Below are 18,814 nucleotides of genomic sequence, written 5' to 3' on the forward strand. Positions count from 1 at the left end.
TTTTGGTTGTTTTGCATATTGAGTTTTAGTTTTGGGTCCTGATTGTTTGAAAGATATATAAGAGATGTAAATCTAACTCCAGACAGTAAAGGTGAAAGGTGACAGTGCTTGGGTACAGAAATAAAAACCTTACTTGTAGTAACCATATAGATGTGAACCTTCTCGCTCTCAAAGCCCCTGGGAACCACAGTGGCGATGGAGATGTTGTAGGACGTCCCAGAAAGCAAGGAGTCAAGTGTGTGGCTGGTGTTGGAGGTGTTGTATCCTCCTCCCTGAGATGGTGTGTGAGTCACTTTGTAGAAGAACGATGCAGCGGACATCAGAGGAGCAGCCTCCCACCTGACTTCAATGGAGCTGGTAGTTTTTCTCACTACCACAACTGACCCAGGAGGGTTAGGGACTGTGGGGGTGGAGGTGAAGCATGTTAACGTCAACACGGAGACTCATGTTGTCATTCATCAAACTGAAACATCCTTCCATAAATTATCTGGCTTATATTATCAGGCTTATCCTCTGAGAGTCACGGGGGGCTGGAGTCAATCCCAGCTGACATTGGGAAAGAGGTGGGGTACACCCTGGACATGTCACTAGCATATCACAGGGTCAACAAACAGAAACAACCATTCCCACTCACATTCTCACATGTGGACATTTTAAAGTCTAAAGTAAACCTCAGCTGAACGTCTGTGGATTGTGGTGGGAAGCTGGAAAAACCCACGCAGACATGAGGAGAACATTCAAAGCCCACACAGAAAGGACCCGGCTGGGTATAAAGTTCAAACTCAGAACCTTCTCAGGGCACAGAGCAACTATCGTGGGTCAAAGTTCACCATGTTCATCTGTGATTCCTCTGTCAGCAGTGTGATTTAAATAACACTTTAAGCAGCACTATGTATCTTTGAGTGAACAACAGCGCCCTCTGCAGCCACAAATGGTGTTTCATTCTGTTGGGCTCAATGGTCAAGCACTGGAGTGTTTCTTTTATATAGAGACAAAACAAACTAATCAATGTGATGACAGGAGCTCTGACTGTGAAGTGTCCCACACTGAACTGAAACACAACTGAACGGTGGATATGACCCGTGATCCTCAGCTCTCTGAACCAGGAGAGCTGCTGCTGTAACAAATAAACCAAACTGTATTGAGAATTGTTCATCTTTAAAAGTGTCAGTTCAATGTTTCCCTTCAACCTGCTGGGCCTGATTCTGTAAATTAAAGCTGCAACTATCAGTAAGTTCTACAATCTTTGATGCATTAATTTACTGGATATGACACCAGCAAAAACTTTCAAATCCTACAAATGTATCATACTCACAAGTTGCGTTGGTGATGAATCCAGATGATGCATTGAAGGGTCCACTAAATGTGAAGACACTGGCAGTGTAAAATGTCCCTGCAGACAGGCCGTCAAACAGAGAGGAGGTGCTGGTAGAGTTCAGCTCTCTTTCCTGTAAACCTGAAGACGTGCTGTTGAGATGAACCTTAAAATGTTCCACGCTCCCAGGAGGTGAGGTCCACGACACCAGGACTGAACTATTGGAGCCCTGACTGGAGAGACTGACTTGCACTGTCTCAGGCTCTGTTCATTTACAGAGAAGGAGAGATTTAAGATAATTAACCACTTTGACAATGTGAACTAAAGAAAGAGAAATGACAGGTGAGATTCTTACTAGTGTACTGTGAGGTGCAGTTTTCCTCTCCTTCGGTGCCATCCGCTGCAATGACGAAAACACAGAAGGTGCAGTTTGTCCCAGAGGGGAGCTCTGAGATCAGTGCGTTTTCATCGGTGACGGTTTTGTTGTGGGAGCCACAGCCTGTCGTCTGAACTCGATACCTAAATTCATTCTTGTACTCCTGAGGTTTCATCCACTCCAGACGTACAGCGGTTGTGTTTAAGGTTTCAGCCTCCAACCCTCCAATGCCATAAGGCCCTAAAAGTAGAAAAGAGAGAGTTCATTTGAAAACAGCAACATTAGAGCTCCTCTAATGTCATATCCTGTCAAATTAGCTGTTAGCTTCCCTTACTACAAATGTTTTGGTTGTTTTGCATATTGAGTTTTAGTTTTGCGTCCTGATTGTTTGAAAGATATATAAGAGATGTACACCTAACTCCAGACAGTAAAGGTGAAAGGTGACAGTGCTTGGGTACAGAAATAAAAACCTTACTTGTAGTAACCATATAGATGTGAACCTTCTCGCTCTCAAAGCCCCTGGGAACCACAGTGGCGATGGAGATGTTGTAGGACGTCCCAGAAAGCAAGGAGTCAAGTGTGTGGCTGGTGTTGGAGGTGATGTATCCTCCTCCCTGAGATGGTGTGTGAGTCACTTTGTAGAAGAACGATGCAGCGGACATCAGAGGAGCAGCCTCCCACCTGACTTCAATGGAGCTGGTAGTTTTTCTCAGTACCACAACTGACCCAGGAGGGTTAGGGACTGTGGGGGTGGAGGTGAAGCATGTTAACATCAACACGGAGACTCATGTTGTCATTCATCAAACTGAAACATTTTTTATATTATTGTCCTTCCACAAACAAGTGCTGTCATGCTGAAGAGCCTGTGTGATGCTACAGTGGTGACTCATGTTGTTGTGCATCATGTCCTTGAATGCACCGTGAAGACTGTTCATTGTGTCTTCATGTAGTGCTTCTCACTGCAGTGCTACAAGATGACACGTTTTATAAGACATGTAAAAGTGATGACCAAAAAAAAGTCAAAGAATATGTCCCTGTTGTTCCTAATGTGCAGTAAATGGGACGGCTGTGCTTCAGGAGATAGAGAGTTGTCCACTAAACAGTAGGTCTGAGGTTCGAACCCTGTGTCCCCCATTCCTAATACTGAAGTGTGAATGGGTGAATGGTAAAACTGTAAAATGAAGTTCTCTGTGTGGTCATAGATTACAGACAGTTAAGACTATTTCATTTCCATGGTAAATCCAAAAGAATAAATCCTGAAAAACGTAACAGTATTCTTTGAAAAACTTTCAAATCCTACGTATGTATCATACTCACAAGTTGCGTTGGTGATGAATCCAGATGATGCATTGAAGGGTCCACTAAATGTGAAGACACTGGCAGTGTAAAATGTCCCTGCAGACAGGCCGTCAAACAGAGAGGAGGTGCTGGTAGAGTTCAGCTCTCTTTCCTGTAAACCTGAAGACGTGCTGTTGAGATGAACCTTAAAATGTTCCACGCTCCCAGGAGGTGAGGTCCACGACACCAGGACTGAACTATTGGAGCCCTGACTGGAGAGACTGACTTGCACTGTCTCAGGCTCTGTTCATTTACAGAGAAGGAGAGATTTAAGATAATTAACCACTTTGACAATGTGAACTAAAGAAAGAGAAATGACAGGTGAGATTCTTACTAGTGTACTGTGAGATGCAGTTTTCCTCTCCTTCGGTGCCATCCGCTGCAATGACGAAAACACAGAAGGTGCAGTTTGTCCCAGAGGGGAGCTCTGAGATCAGTGCGTTTTCATCGGTGACGGTTTTGTTGTGGGAGCCACAGCCTGTCGTCTGAACTCGATACCTAAATTCATTCTTGTACTCCTGAGGTTTCATCCACTCCAGACGTACAGCGGTTGTGTTTAAGGTTTCAGCCTCCAACCCTCCAATGCCATAAGGCCCTAAAAGTAGAAAAGAGAGAGTTCATTTGAAAGCAGCAACATTAGAGCTCCTCTAATGTCATATCCTGTTAAATTAGCTGTTAGCTTCCCTTACTACAAATGTTTTGGTTGTTTTGCATATTGAGTTTTAGTTTTGGGTCCTGATTGTTTGAAAGATATATAAGAGATGTAAACCTAACTCCAGACAGTAAAGGTGAAAGGTGACAGCGCTTGGGTACAGAAATAAAACTTACTTGTAGTAACCATATAGATGTGAACCTTCTCGCTCTCAAAGCCCCTGGGAACCACAGTGGCGATGGAGATGTTGTAGGACGTCCCAGAAAGCAAGGAGTCAAGTGTGTGGCTGGTGTTGGAGGTGTTGTATCCTCCTCCCTGAGATGGTGTGTGAGTCACTTTGTAGAAGAACGATGCAGCGGACATCAGAGGAGCAGCCTCCCACCTGACTTCAATGGAGCTGGTAGTTTTTCTCAGTACCACAACTGACCCAGGAGGGTTAGGGACTGTGGGGGTGGAGGTGAAGCATGTTAACATCAACACGGAGACTCATGTTGTCATTCATCAAACTGAAACATTTTTTATATTATTGTCCTTCCACAGACAAGTGCTGTCATGCTGAAGAGCCTGTGTGATGCTACAGTGGTGACTCATGTCGTTGTGCATCATGTCCTTGAATGCACCGTGAAGACTGTTCGTTGTGTCTTCATGTAGTGCTTCTCACTGCAGTGCTACAAGATGACACGTTTGTATCAGACATGTAAAAGTGATGACCAAAAAAAAGTCAAAGAATATGTCCCTGTTGTTCCTGATGTGCAGTAAATGGGACGGCTGTGCTTCAGGAGATAGAGAGTTGTCCACTAAACAGTAGGTCTGAGGTTCGAACCCTGTGTCCCCCATTCCTAATACTGAAGTGTGAATGGGTGAATGGTAAAACTGTAAAATAAAGTTCTCTGTGTGGTCATAGATTACAGACAGTTAAGACTATTTCATTTCCATGGTAAATCCAAATGAATAAATCCTGAAAAACTTAAGAGTATTCTTTGAAAAACTTTCAAATCCTACGTATGTATCATACTCACAAGTTGCGTTGGTGATGAATCCAGATGATGCATTGAAGGGTCCACTAAATGTGAAGACACTGGCAGTGTAAAATGTCCCTGCAGACAGGCCGTCAAACAGAGAGGAGGTGCTGGTAGAGTTCAGCTCTCTTTCCTGTAAACCTGAAGACGTGCTGTTGAGATGAACCTTAAAATGTTCCACGTTCCCAGGAGGTGAGGTCCACGACACCAGGACTGAACTATTGGAGCCCAGACTGGAGAGACTGACTTGCACTGTCTCAGGCTCTGTTCATTTACAGAGAAGGAGAGATTTAAGATAATTAACCACTTTGACAATGTGAACTAAAGAAAGAGAAATGACAGGTGAGATTCTTACTAGTGTACTGTGAGATGCAGTTTTCCTCTCCTTCGGTGCCATCCGCTGCAATGACGAAAACACAGAAGGTGCAGTTTGTCCCAGAGGGGAGCTCTGAGATCAGTGCGTTTTCATCTGTGACGGTTTTGTTGTGGGAGCCACAGCCTGTCGTCTGAACTCGATACCTAAATTCATTCTTGTACTCCTGAGGCTTTATCCACTCCAGACGTACAGCGGTTGTGTTTAAGGTTTCAGCCTCCAACCCTCCAATGCCATAAGGCCCTAAAAGTAGAAAAGACAGAGTTCATTTGAAAGCAGCAACATTAGAGCTCCTCTAATGTCATATCCTGTCAAATTAGCTGTTAGCTTCCCTTACTACAAATGTTTTGGTTGTTTTGCATATTGAGTTTTAGTTTTGCGTCCTGATTGTTTGAAAGATATATAAGAGATGTAAACCTAACTCCAGACAGTAAAGGTGAAAGGTGACAGTGCTTGGGTACAGAAATAAAAACCTTACTTGTAGTAACCATATAGATGTGAACCTTCTCGCTCTCAAAGCCCCTGGGAACCACAGTGGCGATGGAGATGTTGTAGGATGTCCCAGAAAGCAAGGAGTCAAGTGTGTGGCTGGTGTTGGAGGTGTTGTATCCTCCTCCCTGAGATGGTGTGTGAGTCACTTTGTAGAAGAACGATGCAGCGGACATCAGAGGAGCAGCCTCCCACCTGACTTCAATGGAGCTGGTAGTTTTTCTCAGTACCACAACTGACCCAGGAGGGTTAGGGACTGTGGGGGTGGAGGTGAAGCATGTTAACATCAACACGGAGACTCATGTTGTCATTCATCAAACTGAAACATTTTTTATATTATTGTCCTTCCACAGACAAGTGCTGTCATGCTGAAGAGCCTGTGTAATGCTACAGTGGTGACTCATGTTGTTGTGCATCATGTCCTTGAATGCACCGTGAAGACTGTTCATTGTGTCTTCATGTAGTGCTTCTCACTGCAGTGCTACAAGATGACACGTTTTATAAGACATGTAAAAGTGATGACCAAAAAAAAGTCAAAGAATATGTCCCTGTTGTTCCTAATGTGCAGTAAATGGGACGGCTGTGCTTCAGGAGATAGAGAGTTGTCCACTAAACAGTAGGTCTGAGGTTCGAACCCTGTGTCCCCCATTCCTAATACTGAAGTGTGAATGGGTGAATGGTAAAACTGCAAAATAAAGCGCTCTGCGCGGTCATAGATTACAGACATTTAAGACTATTTCATTTCCATGGTAAATCCAAATGAATAAATCCTGAAAAACTTAAGAGTATTCTTTGAAAAACTTTCAAATCCTAAATATGTATCATACTCACAAGTTGCGTTGGTGATGAATCCAGATGATGCATTGAAGGGTCCACTAAATGTGAAGACACTGGCAGTGTAAAATGTCCCTGCAGACAGGCCGTCAAACAGAGAGGAGGTGCTGGTAGAGTTCAGCTCTCTTTCCTGTAAACCTGAAGACGTGCTGTTGAGATGAACCTTAAAATGTTCCACGCTCCCAGGAGGTGAGGTCCACGACACCAGGACTGAACTATTGGAGCCCTGACTGGAGAGACTGACTTGCACTGTCTCAGGCTCTGTTCATTTACAGAGAAGGAGAGATTTAAGATAATTAACCACTTTGACAATGTGAACTAAAGAAAGAGAAATGACAGGTGAGATTCTTACTAGTGTACTGTGAGATGCAGTTTTCCTCTCCTTCGGTGCCATCCGCTGCAATGACGAAAACACAGAAGGTGCAGTTTGTCCCAGAGGGGAGCTCTGAGATCAGTGCGTTTTCATCTGTGACGGTTTTGTTGTGGGAGCCACAGCCTGTCGTCTGAACTCGATACCTAAATTCATTCTTGTACTCCTGAGGTTTCATCCACTCCAGACGTACAGCGGTTGTGTTTAAGGTTTCAGCCTCCAACCCTCCAATGCCATAAGGCCCTAAAAGTAGAAAAGACAGAGTTCATTTGAAAGCAGCAACATTAGAGCTCCTCTAATTTCACATCTCTCGAATTAGCTGTTATTTGTTCTGTGCATGTAACAATGACAAAAAGATGAAAGACTAATGTTTCACTAATGAGTTTGAATTGATTCTTGTTTCTTATTTTCCTTATTTGTTCGGGCAGAATTTTGTTCATTTCCAGTCATAGACAGTGTTTGTGACAGAGAATTAATACACAGTACACATGTAAAGTAGGAAACTGTCACAAGAGCTGCTTGAGTGCCATCTGCTGTCTGAGTCGTGACAGTGAAGCTGGTGTTGCTCCCAGATGAAAGTTAATCAAATTAAACAAAGCAGTTTCACTGAGATATAGTATGTCTATATCTATATCTATATATTTTTGTATTTGAATATTTTTTGTTCCATATTAATGGTTGTAAATGCAATAACTTGTGTTGTCACTATCAGGAAATGGCAAAAAGTCAACAATTAAACAAATTAAACAAATATAAGAAGAAGAAGAAGAATAACAATAATACTACTCCTAATTATATAAATACTATAATTTTTCGATATAGAAAAAAATATATATGAATGTATAATATCAACCTGAGTTTAAATTAAGACTGTAAAAATAATCATAGTTTTGAGTAGGCTATTGAGGATGTTAAAAAGTCAAAGTTGCACAGAGAACATTGAGTTTGTCTGCCTGTAAAATGTAAGTTCCTCCGTAGATTCACTTCCTGGTGCTGCCATTGTTCTGACCCTATTTCCTAGCTCCAGGTCAAGTACATCAGTGCTGTTATTGTTGACTGTTGTAGTTGTAGTAACGGGTTCATCTGTGGTGTTGTAGGTTTTAATCATATATGTGTAATAGGGCTGGGCTCCCACTGGGTACGACCAGCTCACTGTGACTGAGGTGGTGGATTGAGGGCGGGCACCAACGTTCAGCACAGGATTGGGCTCTGAGATTATGAAGTGGAGAAGATGATGGAAATGTTCGGAAAAAAAAGAGAGTAAGAGATGTTGTACTTTTTGTCGGTGCAAAGCAGACAAAGTAATTTATTATGAAAAATAATGTTGAAACACAATATAGTAAATTACTCCATTTGTGTCACACAAACCCAAACCTTCACTTTGAGACAAGCAATCTAGCATTTATATATATATATATATGTATATATATTTATGTGACTGCAGGACACCAGCAGTCAGGTTTGTAATGGTAACATATGTTTCCAACACATTTAAAGTCCCACTGAAACGTCCATCTGTCCAGTGTGCTCTGTAGAGGGAGCTGTTTCCCACAGGTCAGAGACACAGTGGACGTGGTGACGTTCATGACTCTGGGGTCTCTGATTTGTTCAGGCTCTGTTAGTGAGTGAGACGGCGGTGGGAGAAGAATTCTGTATTTAGACTCTCATTACTGACATCATGCCGGATCTGTAGCTAAGCTGAAGGTGTTATGTCGTCTAAAGCCGTTGCTGTAGATGTTGAGTTCATGTGCAGAATAAAAGTAGGAATTCAGATGCAAGCAAGTAAACAGACTTACTCGTTGTGATCTCCTTACAGCAGTTTAAACAACTGATGAAGATTTGATAGACGGCTCCAGAACTCAGACCAGTCAGTGAACCGTTTCCATGGATACTATCCCCACTGGATAAAGAGCAGTTTGGTCTCGAATCAAGGCTGACTGTTGTTGTTGTTATTGTAAATGTTTCCGTTCCATTGACGTCACATTGAGCTGAGACACAGAATAACAAGAACAAAAATGAGCTCAAATAGATTTTTTTTTTAAATCGAAATTTCTGTAAAAAAAGAAGAGATGTATTATTTTACATGTGTTGACTATAGTCTTGGCTGTACTTCTGTATATCACCAGACTACTGTATTAGTTTTATCTGTCTTGTATACATGTAGTCTTCTCTCACAACAGTGTGTTTTGACTATAGTACATATTCCATTACTGTTAATATTTTTGGATGCCTGACAACATCAACACCTATGAACATTTGCCTTTAAGCTAACTTAGCCACACTTGCATTTGTTTGAACCTTGATGTAATTACAGTCTCTGACAATTAAAACAATCTATATTAAACACAGGATTATGTGAGAACAATAAAGTCGGTACTCACCAACACATGCTGTACTGGAGTTCTGTGGAGATGAAGACAGAGAAAGGCAGTAAATCATTTTTGCACCAGCAGAGATCAGCAGTGAGTTGTGAACAGCATTAAAGCCCACTCAGCAATTCAGTGTCACTGAACGTCAATGTCTTTGACTCTGTTGTGAGAAAGAGGGATCATAAAGCCAGATTTGAAAAAGACTCTGGTCACAAGATATATTCTATTATTTTCTATGAATTTTATTTCACGATATGAAGTCATACAGCCTTTCCTAATCCACAAGAAAACTAAACAAACTCAGTGTAAAATCCTTGATTATATTTAGTTTAACAGCGATGTATTGAACAGTTTAATATATTTTTTCATTTCTTATTGGCACAGATATCCAGACCTTTTTCTTTTTTGTTCACTATCAGAGTTAAGTATGAGGAATCTTAGCCTACAGGATTTTGTAATCCTTCTAATAGGGGGAAAAAACACTAGGTTACTAAAACTTCAGAGACAAATCTTTTCTGAGAAAGTTGTTTGTTTAGTCACCAAAACAAATCTTTGTCAATTGTGCAAATGAAAATACAAAAGCGAACTCCCAATAACTCACCTGAAGAAAAGATCATGTTTGTGTGACAGTTACAGAGTAGGAAGTAGAAACTGGTAATACCCTAATGTGGCTAATCATTGTGTGACCTCAGGTGAGTTAAAATGGTATGCTGGGAATATTTCTACATCCTGGATATCTTACATTTCACAAATGCAGATCAAAGCAAAACAACAACATCACACACACGTGCGTTTAACACACAACCTCACGTCCATATGACTCAAACTAAATCTGCGTACGTCTGAGGTTCACTTGTGTCCTGGTATCAGGACTAAACACACGGCTCTGATTCCACATTACTTATTAGCCAAGAGCCTCTCGCTGACATGTCGTCATTCACTCTGTTTACCACACAAGCTAAACATTAAAGACATTACATCAGTGCTTAAACCTGCACAATTCTCCCCCACCCACAAAGATCACAAACATGGTCAGCCATTAACTAAAAAACTAAAAAAAATCGTGAGACCAGGGTTCTGAAAAAAGAAAAAGTCCATTCTGTGTTTGACGCTGCCCCACACACCCACTTATCCCTGGAGACGGGCGTCCTCCTCTTAATTTTATCTTTTCTATTCAGAGCAGTGACCCTGCCTTTCCTCCCAATCCTCTGAGACTCCTTTCTTCTTGCCACACTCTTCTGTCAGTACACTTTTCACTGTGTGTTAAACAAAACATATTCTGCTCACGTTCTGGTTCAGAATTCAAATTACTTGAAAACACTTCACTTTCCTCAGACTGTCTATTGCTGCAGCTCCTCTTTTCAGCCTCTGTCTGAAAATCTTGGTTTTAGCCTCTGTCTCTCTGAGGCCCCCCTCCACTCTGTTCTGATTGGCTGGCGAGCCCACTCTGTTGTGATTGGTCAACTGCTTACAATGATTACCATATAAAGAGATGAACGACATGTCTTCATTTCCTCCCACTATCCAGAAATGAAGCCAAAATATCCCAGACACAAACGCTGCCATCTTGCGCATTTCAAGCCAGAGTAGCGATCGGGGACGGAGCCACAGCATCGAGGTCCCATCTGTACATGTGCTCGACCGATTGTGAGTCAGTCTCAGCTTTCATCCTGTTTTCATATTATCGAGTACCCAATAAAAAACAAACTTACCAGGAAATAATAACGCACGATCAAACATCAGTGTGATAACAACTATACCTTGAATGACTGAAACCATCTTTGAGTATAAGATGTGTATTTTCATTTATTAGTCCATGTCCCATCCACTAACATGGAGGAGGCAGGGTTATTGACCTACACAGCAGACAGCCACCAGGGGGTGATCGAGAGGCTTTAGCTACACTTTTGAGGGATAACTTAAAGTCTCCTTTAAGACGCATTGTTAAGAGTCAGTTGTAATTTATTCACACACTTTTTTCAAGATAGTAAATGTTTTTTAAGCGATGACAGAGCAGCGGTAATGATCCCAACTATCAGGGGCTGGGTCCGAATCATTCATAAATTATTAAGCACATTAGTTAAAGGTCCAGTGTGTAAGATTTAGGTGAAATGGATCTACTGGCAGAAACGTAATGTAGAATAATCCTCATGATGTTTTCACTTCACATTTGTTTCATCTAAATTGTATGAATTGTAGTTTTCTTTACCCCAGAAAAGGTCCTTTATATTTAAATACTTATATTTACATGGTCATGTTTTTTACATTAGTCCAGACTGGACAAACTAAACATCTTTTGAGTTTTTATGACAACTGAAACTACCACAGGTTCTTTTTCATGTTTGGAAGGAGAGGGTGAGGTGAGGGGTGTTCAGCTGCAACATGACACTTCATCACTCAATATCACTATATTCCACAAACTGTACCTTTAAGATCCTAGTTCAACAAATAGATGCGAATCAAAAGCTTTACCAAGAATAAGTTCTGCAAAATATACTGTATTTATAGCTGTAACTTTTCTCACTTACAATGAATAAGTTTAGGGAAGTGGAATGATTTGGTTCCTGTTTAAATTCAACGCTATGTCAATTTGCATAATTTAAAAGACTCTTCTCTTCTTTGAAATTCAGGTTTACATTTACTTTGGTCTATTTTTGTATTTTTCACAGTTCATCAGTGTGAATGGTTTTCATGAGGGTGTCCTGAATTATTGATTCAGTGGGTGAGTTTAATTGGATTTATGAGACATTATGTTGCTGGATCAAGATCAGTGCTTCTTGACACTTTTACTTTTGAACCTGGGCGGCAACTTTGAAGAGAATAAGTCCTTAAAGTGCAAGGAAAAGAAAGAATCTAAAAAAAACACATAATGCTGATGAAGATCCTGTCAGATACGAAATGGAACGTGTGGTGAGGCTGTTTCTCAGCTGGTGTTTCAAAGCACAACAATGACCTTTGAACCTTAAAAGAACATGTTCTCAATTTAAAAACTTATATAAAACTAAACGGCCTGTGTCCGGGCAGAATCATAATCAATTCAATATTTTCCATGCTAAAGGTCAAATACCAGTATGTGAAAGCTGCATCTTGACTATGACAAAACTCATGTTTTCATACAAATTTACAAAAATGTTGAACTGTCCTCTGGGAATTCGACTTCTCTGAGCCATGACTCCCAAATGTTTTATTTCCGTTGGCCCTCGTCCTAAGAATCACTTATTTCCTCCTGACTAAATAAACAAAACAACATCTCGAGCCATTATGCTTTGGCACGGCCTCAGAGAGCAGCAATATGTCCCAAAGTCCCATTTGGGACATACTGCCCCAGAAATACATCCATCTTAACGTCCTCCCTCGCTGCTTTTAGCCTTAAACTCTAAACTCAGGCTCATTACGCTGCTTATTCTTTCTTATCTGTCACCTGGAACTGAGTGTTTGTTACCATTACATGGTAATCTGGTGCCCGCCTGCTGCACCTACAGTATATTGACCCCAGCTCTATATGTGTCTTTGCCCAATTGTTAACTTAAATGGTGTCTTGATCGCCCTCTGGTGGCTAGCTGCATTACCGGTTATGTACTCTGCCTCCTCTGCTCCTCGAACATGGCTCCATCACCAAATCTTTACTGCGCAGACTCTGGCTTAAATTGTTCCACCGGCTGCTCCTCTGGCTGTTTGCATGTTTGCATTTGTCGAGCGTTAGCTACTTCTTACAGCCAGCAGACTTTCGGGAGGAGCAGCACTAGCTATGTATTGTAAAATAATAATTGGAGCTGTGATTCAGCTAATGACCTTCATGCCCTGTGTACTGTGTCTGTGCCCTTTGACTGAGCCTGTCTGCAGGAGGAGGAGGAAATGACTGCTACATAAACATTACATCAACTGTAAAGGCCGGCTGCCTGCCACTCACTGATTTCCCCTCATTCCCTCATCACCTGATAGCGCACCCACTTCCTTCCTCCATAATAACACTCAAACCCAAAGACAATCAAAAAATAAAACTAATCACCTTAAAAGCTGTTTTCTCACAGATGAGACTACTTAACTTTACAGCGTCTGAAAATCTGATAAACTCGGAACAAAACAGGAGGAAGAAAGTTGCACAATACATTATGCTCCTTGAATTACGCAGAGTCGCACAAGGGTCGAGGGGCTTCTGCTGGTGACTGCATTGACTTTGCTGAGTGGAGAAAGAGGATTCCTCTGCGGCTGTAAAATCTGCAAAAACCACGTTATCTGACTCAAATCTGTGTGTGTGTGTGTGTGTGTGTGTGTGTGTGTGTGTGTGCATGTGAGAGAGTGAGTGTACGTCGGAGAATTTGAGATTGCATACGGTTGGCAGTCATCACCTTTGCTTTATTGATTTTTCCTGCACTTGTTTTGTTGTAGCTTATTCCAGTCATCAAGTTTGTCATTGCTGATGACTCTTCACTTTATTCTTCATGTACTGCAAATATCAGTGAGCTAGAATATGACACTGATATCAGTGACAGTTAAATGTTATCAGATTTGGTATCTTCATTTTTTATCATGACTTTAATAATTCTAAAACTCTTAAAGATACATATAAAGTGTTGATCCCCGACTGAATCCACATTATCTCAGTCACAGATTTCTGGTGGATAAGGGTTTGTAGCCTATTTTGTTACCGTACAGTGGCACGTGTTATTTTTCCTATTAGCTTATTTAGTTGCTTAATATAACCGCTCCTCAAGACTGTGTGTGTGTGTGTGTGTGTGTGTGTGAGAGACACAATCGTGTGATCAATCAAATTTAATTTCTCTTTGTGTAAAATAGATCAAACGTTTTTCACAAAGGAAAGTGGAAGAAAGTGGATGTTCTGTGTGATGAGGTTTTTCCGGGCTGTAACTCTCACTTTCTTCTCTTAGCCTCTGATAAATCAGCAGCTTGTCCTCTATTTAAAGTTCATTAACTCAGTCGCTTCTCGTGGTTGACCTCCTCATTGTTTCTGCTCTATTCAGGAAGTGAATAAAACGCAACAAGCCTGTCAGAGCCACACGACAGGCCCAGGCTCGGGTCACCTTGTTTCCCATTTGCACCTTAACATTTCAGGTGATCGCATTGTTGTTGGACGCCACTTGACTTACATAAAAGTAGATGATGCATTAACACCTCCGGAGCTGGTCAGGGACCAATGTCGTGGGAGGCATTGTGACCACATTTAACACCAGTGTAAATGCAGTTGCGTTGTCAATTCACACGCATCAGCTACACGGACAGAAATACACGATCGTGTGTGACTTCAACACAACACACTATCTGCCAGTCCTGTCACCTTCATCACAAATGTAGCCTCATTGTGACTGTGGCAACTTTCATGTCATTTGCATTTCATTTTGTCAGCGATCCCTTTAGGTGTTTGTGTTTGTATTCCATTTTGAAGCTATAGCATTTACAGCATCGAGAATAGAAGGACATTGTAGATCTGTTGATGGCTATATGAGCATGAATCATAAAACAATGCCAAAAGCCACGTCTAAAAATATCCACTGCCTCCTTGACAGCTTCAGCAGTTTGTCTCCAGGTATCAGCCTCCCACACCACAGTCCTGCTGCTGCTATCGTGGGCCACATCGGAGGCTATGGAAATGAGTGACATAGTATTTACTGTCCCCGGCCCTGAGCTGATGAGCTGCTGATACACATCACACTTGCCATCAGAGCTTCCTCTTGATGTGTGTGTTGAAGTGGAGCTTGGGGTGCGACGTGTTCTCATCTGCGAACTATCACAATATATAGTTTAGGCGTTTTAACAACCCCTACCGTTTATTTTTAAAGTTATATTTGAGTCTCCTCACTGCAGCAGTTCACAGTCTCTGCCTCTCTCATATATACAATGCAAACATACACACTGATGCATTGATGGCATAGATTTTGTCCTTATAGAGACATTGAATCATTCACTTTATTAATCACTATCAACAACAGCAAACATGAAACCTTTTAATCAGCAGTTATGTGAATAAAGACGTCTGTTAATAAAGACGTTAGGTCTCAAGATCACAATGAATTATTATTTCAGCCTGGACCAACATTGCGTGTTGCATCCATACATTGTGAATAAACATGGACAACATGACTGCTCCTAAAAGTGAAGCCAAATTAAACCCATTAAATGTATTTTTCTGTTCTTATCAGTTCTTATCACATGTTGTTCAAGGATTTATTTTCCGGATAAATTTGGTTTGAGATATTTGATGCTCTAAAAACTAAGAGATCATATTTGACGGCCGACATTGACAAGTGCATGTATCAAAGTGACCTTGATGCCACATCTCCACTCCATGATCTTGATTGTGTAAACTCTGGCTCCAGATGACATTAAATTAAAGATGGCAGTATCGGATCGGAGATATTTGGGCTCCATTTTTGTGCAAAGGGGGGAAGCCGAGATGCGTCATCCATCTTTATAAACAGCCTATGGTTGTGTGACTAAAAAAGTTATTTTTACACCAGATACCTCAGCACCTGGTCATCAGAAGCATTCCGACCAACAAACCCCCTGTCAAACTGCCACTAATGCATGTTTATATATTATGGTCATTTACTACCAATGGGCCATTTAAAAAATAAAATCTTGCTTGAAGAAATCCAGCACTCTATTAGGAAAGGCTGTAATATCGAGCGATAGAGAGACAAGTAAGAGAAAAATAATATATTTTTTTAGCCCTTCTACAGCCTCTCCTAGCCATGATTTGCTCAGAGGCCACTGATAAAACGATAGCTGTCTGCTGACAATAAGGCCTTTGAGGCTGAGAGAGGAGCCTGTGTCTCATTTACATGGACTGGGGAACTGTGACTCTTTGTGATTCAGCTTGTGCACGCTGAACTTCCAGCTGCAGCCCTGGCTGAGGGCAGCGTGTTTGGGGATGTTAATTTGAAATGGGACTGTCTTGATATGGTTGAATGGGGGGGCTGCGAGTGGGTGGACGGTGCTGTCTTCCACAAAGGAGGACTTGATTTGCAACTTTTGCACCAATAATTGGATGCAAAACAAGGAGGCCTATGCTTTCAAATGTGAATACAATGTGAGATTAATACATTTTTGAGAAAGACGCTTGTTTTTCTGACGAGTATCGGACGTCATCCAATTTTTACATTAGTGCCAGGCAGCTCGTCAGAAAGTTACTTTCCACAGCCACAGACAAGCCATTGCTTCAAAACGTCACATTTCCTTGTTCCAAGATGTTTCCTACTGATAGCCACGTCATCACGCTCTCATTTCTGTGAGGACGTCACAGGCAGAGAAAGACAGAGAAATGAACGGATGGCTGGAGAGAGAGAAAGACAGCATACATTGATAAACACATGCAAAGTCTTGTACTTTTCCTGGTTCATTAATAAGGGACTGTTATGCTGTAACTTTGCATGCACTCCGTCAACATCATCATTTTTACTCTTTTCAATCCCATGTCACACTAATTTGCTTTCATTTAAATTAGAACTACCAAATGGATCTACAGACTGAAAGTTAAGACTGAATAATGTGTTATATAGTCATGAAGAAAAAAAAATCGTTCATATCAAACATTAATGGTCCCCACAGGTTGTCACATAAAATTATAAGGAACTATATTTTCAACTGGTTCCAGACAATTTAACTGAAGCAGGAAGTCAATCCTGGTGGAGGTGTAGTGATCCTGAACATGTGAAAAACATCAGTGTGGTTGTGTGAGCTGTTCTCTTTCTCACTGTTCACTATTGTTCACTCTGCCTTATCAGTCACAGCCCTTTTAAAGAGGAACTGAAATTTCAACTTAATAAAACAGAGCACCTTTACCAGGTATCAGCTCTGTAGAACAATAGTTAAAATATGTACTTTTATGTGTAATACTAAAAATAGCACTTGACAATATGTAAAAACTTTAGTAATTTCAAGTATTTCCTCTTTTTCATCTTTAACATCTTTTTTGCTTTTAGTCAAACCATGTTTCCAAATTTACATTTTTCTTTTAAATTTCAATGTTGGAAGTAAATTTTATTATCTGATGCATCCTGAAGACTAAAATCCACATGAGGACCCTGATCTAAATACTGATCCTCGAAAGAGGAGAGACCCTGAATTTACTGCGGATATTTTTAATCTACAACTGTCTTGTTTCCATCAGTAAAGACGACCAAGGTGTGATGCCCCGCTGCCACATGTGGTTTGATGCTGCTGAGCCTCATCAGCTTCCTGTCTTCCAGTGATGTGTGTTAAACTGACAGCTGCGAGTGACAGGGGAGAGTGTCGACACGCCTATGATGAGAAGAGAAATGTTACGTACTACTACGTTTAATTTTCGATTCACATCATCTCGGCTACGGATACACCTGGTGTCCACACTTCTCCGGAGTTTGAGTTTGGAAACGTTACTCACCCTGTTTTAGTTTAGGGTTGGGGTTTTAGTCTGGACGGGCAGAAAGGGAGATGGTTGGAAACAATGACGTAGGCACGACTGTTTGCTGATTAGGTCTTTTTGGGCCTTCGCTGATTTGTCAGTTTCCTATTACATGCCTCCTTTTCAGAAGAAAACAACCGACGGTAGCTTCGGCTACCGGTGAAAAACGCAACACGACTAATAAACTATAAAAGTTGCTGATGCTTGTATCTTTGCTAACAGCTTTTGTGCAGTTAAATTCTATAACTGCTTACATGCAGATGGGACGCGGTATTTTGTGTGGCCTAAAACAACTTCAATGATGCTGCTCGAAAGGAGAGGAAAAGAAAACAAGGGGGAGAATAAGAAAGGAATAGACAGGAATAAAAAAAATAAGTATATTTTGTTCCTCTTATTTTGGGTGTTTTCTGTTCCAGCTCACAGATAGGCATGTAAAAATAAACTGTTTCAAAGGTGTGAATGCATGCACTTGTTTTCTACCAGTTCATTAAATAAAGTTCCCTAAAACCGGGGTCAACAATCAGACATCTAATCTCTCACTTCATCACAAGGTGCTAGAGGTGCAGCAGGTTTGAAACAAGAAAGTCCTGAGATTTGTGACGGTCTCGTCTGACTTCATTTCTAATCACACGTCTAGATTACATAATCTAAAATTTAAAGGACATGAGATTCTTTCTTTTTTTGCCTTAAAAATGTGTTCAATACAATTTAAATCTTCAAGACTGTTTCATTCAATAATAGAAACGAGTTCCCATCAGTCTGTGAACCTGCCGTCCACAATATTTCATCCACATTTGCACATGTTGATCAGCTAAATACCCACCAACATTCTTAACTCACTTTTTCTGGAGCACTCCATTGTATATCCTACTCTGCAAGGTCAAGAATGAACTTCCCTACTTGATAAATAAAGTAAATAACAGTTCACAGCGTTGACCGTTTCATTTCGACAGAACAAACCAACAGAGGAGGCCGCAGTGTTCAGTCGACAACATGCTTCTGAAGTTTTTGCTCTTCGGCTCAAGTCGAATCAAATCCTCTCCCATCTACAAAATGTATTTAATATCAGATGGGATGTGGCATAAATCATTAAGAAGAGATTAGGACATATAATGCAGAATGTCCTCATTTTCTATGATAAAACACCTCTATGGTTATTTTAAGGTGTGGCAAACTTTGCGGTAGTCATGGAAGTCAAGGCCGACTGTTGGTACGACGTTTGGTGTCAAAGTCGCACATTTCAATTTCTGTACCGTAAATATCCACCCAGACGTCCAC

At 41.1% G+C, this 18,814-nt stretch overlaps 1 protein-coding gene across 2 annotated transcripts in view; it reads right to left on the reverse strand.

Annotated features, from left to right (window-relative positions):
• Nucleotides 1-18,814, reverse strand: part of ptprja (protein tyrosine phosphatase receptor type Ja) — a 32,608-nt gene that overhangs the window by 12,573 nt on the left and 1,221 nt on the right. For both annotated transcript variants that reach the window (XR_011243479.1, XM_069528734.1), the window contains exons 2-15: nucleotides 9,148-9,169; nucleotides 8,563-8,754; nucleotides 6,749-7,009; nucleotides 6,394-6,657; nucleotides 5,552-5,818; nucleotides 5,056-5,316; nucleotides 4,701-4,964; nucleotides 3,858-4,124; nucleotides 3,364-3,624; nucleotides 3,009-3,272; nucleotides 2,167-2,433; nucleotides 1,671-1,931; nucleotides 1,316-1,579; nucleotides 134-400 (exon numbers count right to left, since the gene is read on the reverse strand). Coding sequence is in view for 1 of the 2 variants with exons in the window: in XM_069528734.1 (XP_069384835.1) it covers nucleotides 134-400; nucleotides 1,316-1,579; nucleotides 1,671-1,931; nucleotides 2,167-2,433; nucleotides 3,009-3,272; nucleotides 3,364-3,624; nucleotides 3,858-4,124; nucleotides 4,701-4,964; nucleotides 5,056-5,316; nucleotides 5,552-5,818; nucleotides 6,394-6,657; nucleotides 6,749-7,009; nucleotides 8,563-8,754; nucleotides 9,148-9,169 (3,382 nt within the window). In the remaining variant the exon portion in view is untranslated. The remainder of the gene's footprint in view (nucleotides 1-133; nucleotides 401-1,315; nucleotides 1,580-1,670; nucleotides 1,932-2,166; nucleotides 2,434-3,008; nucleotides 3,273-3,363; nucleotides 3,625-3,857; nucleotides 4,125-4,700; nucleotides 4,965-5,055; nucleotides 5,317-5,551; nucleotides 5,819-6,393; nucleotides 6,658-6,748; nucleotides 7,010-8,562; nucleotides 8,755-9,147; nucleotides 9,170-18,814) is intronic.

Source organism: Paralichthys olivaceus, chromosome 7 (assembly GCF_024713975.1).
Source record: "Paralichthys olivaceus isolate ysfri-2021 chromosome 7, ASM2471397v2, whole genome shotgun sequence".
Taxonomy (NCBI): domain Eukaryota; kingdom Metazoa; phylum Chordata; class Actinopteri; order Pleuronectiformes; family Paralichthyidae; genus Paralichthys; species Paralichthys olivaceus.